At 39.1% G+C, this 12408-nt stretch overlaps 1 protein-coding gene across 1 annotated transcript in view; it reads left to right on the top strand.

Annotated features, from left to right (window-relative positions):
- The window catches only part of MRPL3 (mitochondrial ribosomal protein L3), a 28703-nt gene extending 21823 nt beyond the window's left edge, over positions 1–6880 (top strand). Inside the window, exon 10 of the mRNA XM_042475789.1 lies at positions 6323–6880. Coding sequence (XP_042331723.1) covers positions 6323–6472 — 150 coding nt within the window. The 3' untranslated portion in view covers positions 6473–6880. The remainder of the gene's footprint in view (positions 1–6322) is intronic.
- Positions 6881–12408: the final 5528 nt, after the last annotated feature.

Here is a 12408-nt window from a genome sequence, read left to right as displayed (position 1 = left end):
AAATTCACTCACCAGGATTCATGGAAAGAAGTGACTTAACATAGTCCCGTTGATGAGGTGAGGGAGCACCTCACCAGGAAGGTGTAAGTGAAGGACGGAGCAAGCTGCAGGCGTCCGGGACACCCGGGGTATGGAAAAAAGAGCCGTGTTTGCGCTACTGCTCTGATAGTCTTGGAGACGGAGGGCTGGGCAGGCAGGGAGAGTTGACTAATCCAAGCGGGCTTTGTATACAAGTTTTCCTGCTAAGTACTTGCATATCATAAGCATTTGAATTAAAATTACCATATTGAAATCAAATCTGATGGGTTTTTTAAAAAAATTATTTGGTGTGCTTTGGAAGAGAGGTAGTCTTATACAGCGGGTTTATTCCAAACTCTATATTTTAACTGGAAAAGTTGGGGGTCGTTTTATACGCCGGATATGTAAATCATCTGCAGCTATTTTTTTTGTTTTTGTAATGTTCAGCTGTAAACTCACCTTTGCATTTTCTTCCTTGACTCTGTTCAGCAATCGTTCCAAGTCTTTGATGTAATCTGCATATTCTAAATTGTTTACATTCTTTCTCTCAATTTTTGTCTCCTTCCTCAAATAACAATATGTTATAATAATGAAGATTTATACCAGTAAATAACAGTATGTTATAATAATGCTGATTTATGAATCAGCAAAGTGAGTTGCTTAAATACTTGTTCCATGTTGTTGTTAACTGCCATCTAGTTGACTTTATGATCCTGTCCATTTCTTTCATAGCTAGCCTTCCCAATCCTAGTCATCTTCTGATTTCTTGAGTGCAGTCTCCATTCTGATCAGTATGAACCAAGATATGGGGACTCTAACTATTTCATTTGTTTTATTGTCTAGGGTATTGTATAGGATATTATCTTGTAAGCCTTGCATGTTCATTATTTTTGTTCTTTTAGTGTTCAGTGTTAATACATCCTTGACACTTTCCTCCTTGATCTTCTTCAGCAATTCTTCCAGGTCTTTCTTTCTTCTAGTAGTATGCATATCTTAGATTTTCTACATACAGGTTGAATAAATAAGATGATAGCATGCCTGACCCCATTGCCAATTGGGAACCATTCTGTTTCTCCATATTCTGTTCCTTTGTACTAAGTACAGATTACGCATCAAGACAATCAGATGTTGTGGCATTCCCATTTCTTTAAGTACAAGGCATAGCTTTTCATGATCTATGCAGTCAAAGGCTTTGCTGTTACATACCAAACATTATAATGACAACAACAACAACAATAATTGCTGAAGGCACTATTTTGCAACAGAGGAGAAATATAATAGGTACTTCATAATGGAACAGTTTTGAGCATTCACTCTATTTAAGAAATGGAACCAGAGAACCATTTTCAGCTATTCTTTCTGCTTGATAAGGACTATTCAAAGCACTTGTATACATTCCCAGAGGAATTGTTGAACATATGTAACTTTCAAGTATTGAATCTGCAAACCCCCACCAGGTTCATATACCACATTTAAGTCAAATTAAATGCCTGAATCAAAGGAGATTTGTCTTTTCCAATACTTTTTGATGATGTTTGTAGAAGATGGAAAATGCAGACTCACATATTTATAGTTAGTGTTTTTGTCTCCAGTCAGACAGTATTTCAGAATCATAGAATTGGAAGAAACTACAAGGACCATCCAGTACAACCCCCTGCCTTGCAGGAATACGCAATCAAGGCACTCCTCACAGATGGCCATCCAGCCTCTGTTTAAAAACCACCAAAGAAGGCGTCTCCATCACACTCTAAGGCAGCATATTCCACTGTCAAACAGCTCTTACCATCAAAAAGTTCTTCCTGTCTTGTTCACTATGGTGCGTTACAGATCGCCCAAAAGTACATGCTCTGCGTGTACTAGGGTTAGGAAGGGGCATGCTAGGGTTAGGAAGGGTCTTACCTTCCTAACGGCCCCCGCCTCTAGCACGCATGGAGCGCGTACTAAATGGCAGCGCCCATCCACACGGGGGCCGCCATCTTGACGTCTCGGACACACAGCATCCGGACGTTGCGTGACAGAAGTGACGCTGCGAGTGCGCGACTAGTGCCTCGCGGCGCCACTTCCAGGTGGCAAGAAGAAGCACCATTTTGGCGCTTTTTAGCTGCACCAGGAAGCCTCGCAGTCTGGCCGCTGTGGAGACAGCGGCAGCAGACTGCCCACTTTTGGGCGGTCTGTAACGCGCCTATGGTGAGAAGAGACCAGACTGACTTTATCACTGCTGTTATAATGGCCAGGGCAACTGTTGTAATGAAGTACTGATAAATGTATGAGGCAGAGACTTCCACAAGCTTCGGTTCTCTCTGTACTATAGTGACCAAGGACACACAAAGCTATTCCTTAGGTTTAGACTTTGTTCTTTTGTATTCTCTCTACCAAGCTGTCGCTTTCAATTAGGTTGCATGCTGCTTCCAGTCCTGCTTTGTTTTAGAAGATCCCTGGTAGAGAAATTGCATCGTAAAGTTTGAGGAGTCCTTGGTACAACACTGCTTCAGTCAGCAAAACTACAAACACAGGAAACTGGGAGGGAAATGCTGAGCAAACAAGCCTTATGCAGCTAGTAATCTCTGACTGGATGAAAAAAATTGAACAAGATCTCTTTGAATGTAGCTGTCATACACATTTTTTTTCCCAGTACCATAGAAGTCAATGTCATCTTCTTACCATATCTATTTCATTGTTGTGAATTATCCCCTGTAGATCATAACATTTCATTTTCCTCATATTTTTACAGTGATGAGTTCAATCTGATTCACATGGTGCCATATATTTATGAAGTATGCATGACAAGAAAAAGTGTACCAGTCTATTCTTGCTTTGTGAACCAGGGTCCATCTGCACAAAAGCCCCTATATAATCCAGGCAGCTTCATTTATATACCACTTCATACCACACTAAGGAGTCTCTTAGCAGTTTACAAATAAGCTAATTGCCTCCAACAAGCTGGGTACTCATTTTAGCAGCCTCGGAACGATGCCAGGCTGAGTTGACCCCGAGCCCCTGGTTGGGATTGAACTCACAACCTTGTGGTTTGTGGATGAGTGGTGCAACACTGGCATTTAACCACTTTGCCACCAGGGCTCCTTCCATATGTCCATATTGATAAAAGTTCTATGTGTTGTTTTCACATCCTACTACAGGCATAGTCTTCTATCTAAAATAGCATGAAATGGACTTTATTAAACTGAGTCAGTGGTTTGGATCCAATTCTAAAAGTTTTTGTCCTGTGGAGAAATACAACCCATTGTGACATTAAACATTAGGACACTGACCTCTCTTTCTAATTTATGATACCTTCCTTTCAACAGTGTATATACTACTGAGATTGTTGTGGGCACAAATTGCATCTTGTGTTCTTATATTCCACATCTCAAAAATGATTTATTTTTAACATAAGCTTTTGTCAGATTGAATCCATTTCTTTTTAAATTGCATTCCACCAACATTTTTAAGAAATACATGAAAGCTCATGGTAAAAGAAAGCAGTATTACAAGTAGCACAAGACGTCAACCCTTCTCTTCTTTTTACACAGCACTTCCCCAAGTTCTCTCAGGCACAGTTTTAAAGGCACTCATTACGCTCTAGTTCTTCCCATAACCAGCCTTACTGACAATAAAAGGCCTTGTTGATTAATCAATTTACTCTGACCAATATGCTTTAGAGTGCTTTTCATGGTGTAGATTGTCCTAACAATTGATGTATGCTTCCACTTTTAGGCCAGTCTTCCATGATATTTGTCTCTAGGTGTCAACTGCAGAACTAGAAAATTTAGATCTTTGCCAATGACTGGATCAGAACTATTGATGGATTTTTCTTTTGTTAGGATGTTTTTCTCAGTTTTGAAGATAATTTGCTGTGAAAGTATAAAAAATGTTGCTATGGTCTTGAGTGCATAAAAAAGCACAGCTGGCCTCTTCATTTGGTTGCTTGGCAACTGTTAAGCCATTGTACACCTTGGTAGATGTCCATTTATAGAAAACGCGTTTCCCAACAGATTTGAACTACCATAAACTAATGGTATTATGGTATTGGGGCATAATCCTAAAACTGCCAAGTCTCTTCTAAGTGAACATTGATCTATTTCAGATTTCACTAATGTATCTTTTAGCACTCAGACAGTATGTCACCTAATGTGTTCTCTTAAACAGGAATGCTAATCCAAAAGCATGTTTTAGTTAGAGACGCTTGTGTTCATTTTATTTTTCAAAGTTCTGAACAATGGACTCTCGGATTCTTTGCAAAAATTAATATGATTTTAGTAACATAGTTTGTACTTTGGGTTTTATTTATACTTTTATTCCTAGTTCAAGCCAGACTGAACAGAATTGAAAATGTTCAGCGTATTTGTGTGTCCTGCTGTGCCTGTCCTCTAGTGTGTTCTTTAATTATTATCACCAAGGGTGGAAATTTCGCATTTACCTGTGGGTATGTAGGAATTCCACCTGAGCCCATTATACGGGAAATAAGCTTTAGAAATGCTTCAGTTATTGTGGCGCATGATGCCTCTGGCTACTGGAACTTAATTGGACAGGAAGCCATAGTGCATATGATGTTGGATTTCCTCAGAATGTAACTAGGGCATGATCTTTTTTAAAAAATAAATCTCTGAGGTCCAGTGTCATTAAACAATGAAATGTTGCTCACAACATTGTTAAATTAATGTAAGCAGCAGGATTGGGAAATGATGAGTCCGGAAGGTACATGAAAGTCATCTGAGAGAGCTTCTTCTCTCTAGCAGGCTGTGCTATACCCAGTAACCATTATCACAGGAACAGCTGAGAACAATGAAGTCTTTCAGAAACATATTCAGTGTATGACCTCCACAGCCCGCTGATTATCCAAAATATTTTTTTGCTGAAGCAAAAAGATCTCAGTCTTCGTACTCTTTGTTCCTGCTATGTGAGTTCTTGCAGCTTGCTTCAGATAGTACAAAAGTACTGCTACAACCCAGAGCTTTAGTGAACTTCAAAGTGAGTTGTGACACATCAGCTTATTCCTGAGTATCCAGCTTGCCACATGCTCAAGAGATTTTAGCTGATTCTGTTCCTACTTGACAGCTGTGCTGACCATAGCACAAAATCTTTTGTGTGTGTTTGTCTAGGTATCGATAGTGCATTTACTTTTCTGCAAAACCTAGTAATATTTTTTATTCCTAGTAGCTCATTTTCAAATGCATACTGTTTAAAATTGTACGAGGATCTATGCTGCAAACTCATGTTTTTCAACATGGTAGCACAAGAAAGTGCCAGATCAGTGACTTAGTTCTATCATAGTAGGGATTTTATCTTGGTGTTGTCTACGATTTGATGGTGCATTGGGGAAGACATGGAAATACAAGGGGATCCTCTGAGGGGAAATGTATACTACTTGTGATTGACTAGGTCTAAACAGGCTTACCCATTTTCTCTTTGCACACTGCTCCTTCTAGAATTACACAACCAGTTCATCCAGCCCACTGGGAGCATGAGATGGGGACAACACAAATTTGAGTGGGAGAGAAGGTGCTCATACAGGCAAACCTATCTAGGCTTCCAAGTGCCACAGCTGGGTTTGATCTGCCAGCTGAGAATGCCCAACATTGCTTTTCTGTGGCCTTCCTCACCCAGAGAAAGCAAGAGCCCTCAGCTAGCATTGCAAGCAACATGACTGAATCTCAATCAAGATACAGCCACAAAGTTTGCAAGTATGGACAAGAGTGCTCCTCTCCCCTAGAGCATCAGTGTCTTTTAAACAGGACCTCTAAAGAGGAGGTAAATTGACTTCCCACTTTTACAGAAAGGCTACTCTTGGGCCTAAAACAGCCCAGTGGTGGTGAAAAATATGGAAAAATTGCTGTCCACATCCCCTGGTGGCAAATAAAAAAGAGGAAAAGGTTTTTTAAAGGTTGAGTAGGGTGTAGTGGATTGACTGTGGCCCTTCAAATTTCCATGGAAGGTCATTGCAAACCCACCCTTGTCAGTTGGCTATTCCTGTGTTAAACTTTACATTTTAACTCTCTTGGAACAGGGCTCTGTCCTCTTATACTCAGCAACAACCCTTGTTAATAATGCCTTCAAATTATCAGTGTTTTAAATCAGTTTTGTAAGGTGTCTAGACAACTTAATGATGAGTCATGTACCAAGTGTAAATAATAAGATGTGTGAGTTTAAATACTAGTTTTCTTTGTTATTAGAGAACAAAGCGAAGCAAAAATGATTCAGATGCCATTTACATTAGTGAGTGAGTGCCTATTCTAGCAATAATTTTGTGCTTTGTTTTGTTTTTCCCTCTCCTCAATCTAACTCTGTTGCTCTTGTTGTGTTCTAGGTCAGTGATTCATCTTTACCACATTACCGAGATGACTGTAAGAACTTCCCATTCCCAACCTTTTTTGCTGATGGAGAAGAGCAGCTGCCTGATGAACTGTATGATGAGGAGGTTTTCCAGTTCACTGAGCCCTCCATTACATTCAGTTAGCTACTGACATCCTGAAGATTTCCCATCATGAATATCTATTTGAAGCCACAAAGCAGGAAGTCCTTGGAGAAGGGGTTTCTTGACATCATCAACTTGCCCACATAACCTTTGACAAGTGGTGATTTTGTGAAGCATTTTCTTCGTAACTGCGGATTCTAAAATTTAAAATGTATAAATCTGTTATAAAACTGAAGAGGCTGAAGAATTATAAATGAAGACATCACAAGTTAACAATTTTTAGAGGTTTTTTTTTTTTAATGTCAGAACTTCTCAAACTGAGAATGTTAATGTGTCTATAATGTTGGGACTATTTGCTTCAATTGAACTATGAAACAGAAGGATACTTCTGTTTGTTTTTCCCCTCCTGAAAACAATGTTATTTAGTTAATAAAAATACTATATATAAAATTGTTCACTACATGTTCCTTTTGTTATCTGATAATTCAGAAATGTCTAGTATTTTGCTGGAAAAGATCTTGCCACCATTCAGTGACATTGCAATATCACTGTGATGTTTAGACTGACAGGCATTTGGTATCTCTCAAATTCACATCCAAAAATATCCTACTATTTAAAGTTATGTTCAGTATAAAGTAGAACTAGGAACAAGCTGAAATTGCCCAAAATGATTGAAATTAACCCAGTAATTAAAGAAAGTTTATCAGATATACTTTTTCCCAGTATTATTCTTTTCATTTTACTGGGTCATCAGCAAGTTCACATATAAATTAGTCTCACTAAACTTGATAAGATTGCACTATTAATCTCTGATTCCTTCCCCTTCCTTCCTAGGGAATTAATAGAAAATCTATGGTGTGAGGACCCATTTTAATCTTTTGGATCTGCTTTCAAATAAAGCATCTTTAGGTTTATGGAGAACACACTTTATAAAAAAACCTGACAAAACAAAAATATCAATTTTGATATGAATGAACCAGCTTTGCAATGATTGTCACCATTCTGAGACAGCCCTATCATGAGACTTATACCTTCTTTTTCTGTATGAAGGTATAAACTGGATTAGAGGCTTTATATGGAAAAGTTCACTTTACACTGGCTTTTCAGACTTCCTACCTTTCCCCTGCTAATGTCTCAGTTAAAGAATCTTTCCATGGTAGTGAGAAATCCTGTAAATATCACAGATGATCCTAAAACATTCACAAGATGTAGAAATAGTCTTGAAAGATATGGCCATGGAGAATAGGCCCAGAAATACCAGCTGTCATCCTGCTGATGCCATCTAGCTTACAAATGCTTAAGCTAGTCTTACACATTTGTAAGCATCCAGTATTCATGTTCATGGTTGTGGCCCTATTGCAACAATGCCTTCACTAACCTACCTTAACAGCTAGCAGCCACACTGAGTAACAGAGCTTTGTTCCACTGGTGATCTAGATGCAGCAGGATGTGATTTTCAGCCCCCCACCCCCACCCCTTAAATGATCTGCCATACAACCAGAAGCAGGAACCCTGTTGCAACTTTTTGTCACACTACAGATTGCTGGTAGGAAGGGGCTGTAAATGTCATCTGCTGTGCTTTGCTACCAGCAGAACAGACCATTGTTTGCTGTAGATACTGGCACTTAAAATTGGTTTGGGGCGTTGGGCCAGGAGACGATGTGTACGCATTCAGAATTATGTCCCAGAATCTTAACCAGCATATCCATTGAGAATTGCCACCACAAAATTAGAACCACTTGAGGAATCAATCAACTTTCAAGAAAGCTTAAGGCTTTCAAGAAATCTTAAGGCTCTCTAGAACACAGCTTCAGAATAGCATTAAATGTTCTGTAAAGAATACTTAGGAAATGCTGCTTCTGCTTTGAGACATTTGCTTTTCTTGTCCTTAATGTAAAATGAAGATGAGGAGGATTACTCTTCTGAAACAGAACTCCTCGCATGTATAACATTTAAATGATTCCAATAGGCTGTGCTAGATGAGAAACTTCTTTGCATGAAAGCCACCTGGTGGCTTCCTTGGCCATCTTTGCTACAGATCTGACAGTCAACAAGACAAGCACTTTCTTTAATGGAGCACTAGCTACAGCATTGACTATGGGGAACCTCTAAAGGCAGACCTGCAGAGGATGTTGCCTGAATCTTTGTAGGATTACTTGCCTCTATCTAGCAAGCCCAAGGATTCTCCCTGCCCCAAAGTATTCAGTAACAGGTGGATCTGGAGTATAACATATAACATAGAATTTCACTCCAATTTCTCGCTCCTAATAAACACAGGATTTTCTGCATTTTCAGGCACTAACACAAGCTTATGTGCAGTTAAGTCCATCTTCTTCCTTTTTAGTTCCCCCTAGCAACAAGAATGAGACCAGAATTGTTTTGAAAATGCATTTACAAGTTGTCCTGTTTACAGTTCGATGGCAGTCCTAGCTATTCCCTCAATTATCTGCTTTTCCCCCTCAAAAAGCACTTACAAGTGAAAGAATTGTTCTCCATCACTGCTCATCTCTAACTTGAAATCCATCACATTAATAAATGTTCAAAGTCTGATTTGATCTGAATGAATATTGCTTCTTTTGACTGAAATACAATGCCTTGTTGGTCACACTTACTAATTCCTATCCAGGTTAATATTTTAAATATGAATTCATACTAATCATGTCACATGAAATGTTTTATCTTATTAAAAATAATTGCTTATTTATAGAGATAATAGGTTTTTAATGAACAATTCCATTTTAACCCCCACATAGTGAATATAAATGATGTTTTGAAACTCTATACCTAGCCCATTAATCTGAAGTTAAGAAACCCACATATCATTTAATAGTTATAGACATGTTAATTTACAAGGCATTTTGTGACCATGTCACATAAGCGCATGCCCACACACAGGCATAAACAGTTGCTTAACTTTTCAGACTCTTTTTCATAATGTTCTAATTTTCAGATTGTTCCCATGGGAAAAGATAGTTCGAAGCCTGACTGCAGAATAGTCGCTACTGTAGTGAATTGGTTCGATTTTTCTTTTTAAGGACGTATTTGCTTTCCTTATTTCTTGGAAGTAACAAATTGTTCCTTCAATTTCTTTTTTAAAAAAACAGAATACAGCAGGATGAAATATATCCTTCATTAAGGTGTAGTTGTTCTGTAACTTCTGTAACTAGTTATTTCCATGATCTGGTTCTCTGTCATCTTTGCGAATATTATCTATTCATTTATAACCCATGCTCTAAATCAGGGCCTAAAGGCAGCTAACAAACATTTAAAACAATAAAAGCATGTACAAAGAAAGTATGACTATAACAATTGTTAAATGCAATTAAAATAGCCATAGAATTAAAAACCTTTTAAAATAATCAATTAAAAAGACAAAAAAATTGAAAGCCAATGAAATAGCAAACTATCAAAATGTTAAGAGCAGTGCACTGGTTTTACTGGTTGTGGGGAAAGCTCTTCCAGGCACTACCTCTCTGTAGGACTTTACAGGCTAAAGGTTTTAAAAACAGTTAACCAGAGCGAGTCCAAGTCAAAATGAGGTAGAAGGACAAGCTGATTTTGCAGCAAAAACCATTATTTCTTTATTAAAAACACAGAAAGCAAAACAAGCAGAGCAGTCTTTATTCAATGCAAGCTGTTTCATAAAGTAAAAGAAGAGGAAAGCAGCATGGAAGCTAAAAACCATCATAGCCTTCCTAGGGATGGAGTTCCAAAGTCTAGGAGCAATTGAAGAGAAGGCCCTGTCCTGTGTTCCCACTGGACAATGCTGGTATTCTCACTAGCCACCTTGGTTCCATTATCTGTCTCATCTTTCATCTAACCTTTTAGGGATTCAGGCACTCTAGCACCCCTCATAAAGCCTTGCCAGGTTATCCATAAAGATTTTAAAGACTGTGAGAATTTCATACTGCTCACATCTATGTTTCCATGGTGGATCTTAGAACAAGCATATGGTGCTCACATTTCCAGGTATTTTGTTGATAGGCCAAATCCCTAAAATCTGGAATGGTTAAGGAATAATAATTTCAAAAAGAAATTATAAATGTCAAGCAATCCATCTGATTTCTTTATGCTAATTGGCAGCCACATCCTTAGGTTTTGATTGCATTTCACAAAAGGGATGTAAGAAAGGCAAGCTGGAATGGCTGCAATCCTGGTTGCAAACCAGGCTTTGAACTGCATGCACTAAATAAGCACAATGGAGTGGCTGCCTCATACTGGTAAAAATGTGGACTGTCTCTAGCTGAATTCTCCAAACTAAGCTCAAATGTTTATCACCAAAATGTCTTGAAGTGGAAACAATAACCTCTTATCTTTTACGACTACAAGGCTTAGATCCTGCATTGAGCAGACAGAGCTTAATGCTTTGCCCACAAAGTTTCATGTCCTCCCCTTACAGCTGCCAATACCCAAGAGAATCCACTGCTGATTGTTCATTAGTGAGGAAGTAGTAATAGTAGTAGTAGTAGATGTTGGTCATGGCTCAGAGGGTAAAAGAAAGAATGCAGTCGCAGATTGAATGCACTCTCCTTTTCTTTCCCCTCAGAGCAGTTACATTTCCATCATCTGCATGGCCTCCATGTTGGCAAGCAGCAGCTGCGGCTCCTCTTAGGTCTTGCCAACAGCTGGTTGTGAGGTTTTGGACAGGCTGCAAAGGGGCAGCCACACAAATAAGCCACACTTATACAGGTGTACATCACTAATAAGATGTGGCTCAATGTATGTATGCCAAAGGTGGAGTCTGTCACCATAAATCCTCCCTTGCCAATGTGATCACTCAGCATATCTGTAGTAACAACATCAGAAGGAGGCTACAGTAATTGCTATAGGCCCCTGGGTGTGAAAGGAAAACCATTTAAAAGCCTTTCTGTTCTTCTGCCTTTCCTTTAACCAAGTCTTTCCTCTAGGGTTTGACAAATGAACTACAAAATGATGGACTACATTAAATTCAGCCCAAGGGTTGGGCAGTTGGCATTTCAATATGCTTAGGCAGCAGTAAAACATCTACAAGCCGTAAAGGGAAAATGTGCTGCTATATATTATTAATAAAGTTAGAAAGGTCAGGCACACAAGCCCTCGGGTCACGGGGGGCAATCCAATTCTCCACTGTGCAGCTGCTGTAGCATACTGATTTCAAACAAGTTATTGCCCAGATCCTGTGGTGCGCACTCCAACAGTTGAGGTCCAAAAGGAATTCAAAAACAATCCAATTGACTTCTGAAAATGCTGTAGACAGCATTGTGTTCAGAATATTTGCCACTGCTTAGAACAATATGATAGCAAGCACTTGCCCATCTCTCTCAGTCTTTCAGCCTCTTATTCATTCTCTCTTCCTCATCCATGTTTCTGTACAGTATTTGTGTGAGGCCTGTGTGTATCTCTTTATCCCTTTCTTTGGTACCTTTAGACAAATAAGCCACAATCATGAATAAAAAAAGAAGGGAAATTAGTGAGCATTACTTAAAAATCACAGACAGTATGAAATACAAAAACAAAAGGCAAAGTCAGCTTCCAGAAGCCTATAGCTTGAAGACCTAGAAATTAAGCAACATTAAGAGGCTTTTGGGAAGCTTACAATACAAACCTCCCTGAATGAGCAAATGGGGTTGGGATATGGTGGATCCCTTTTGGAAGGGCATATCAGAAGTGAACCAGCTCAATAGCATGGGTTCACTTGCTCTATGTGGCCTGCAAGCATGTTGTTACTGCCTTTAGTTCTCCCAGACTCTGGCCAGCAAAACACCATTCCGGATAGCCACTTGTGAAAGTGGCCAGGAATGGCAATTCACATTTAAAATAGATGAACAATCCCCCCCTCACCAATCCCCCCCCCCATGTTCAGTTTTACCAATCTCTGTTTTATACAACTGTCCTGATTTGGCAGGGACAGTCCCCTACTTTTGCAGCTATTTTTAAAAGGTTTCTCCTCCTCCAACTTTCCCTCTACATTCTCATTAATAACTTTTGCCATCTGGACC

Source organism: Sceloporus undulatus, chromosome 6 (assembly GCF_019175285.1).
Source record: "Sceloporus undulatus isolate JIND9_A2432 ecotype Alabama chromosome 6, SceUnd_v1.1, whole genome shotgun sequence".
Classification (NCBI taxonomy): Eukaryota; Metazoa; Chordata; class Lepidosauria; order Squamata; family Phrynosomatidae; genus Sceloporus; species Sceloporus undulatus.
This window is presented reverse-complemented; position numbering and strand designations above follow the sequence as displayed.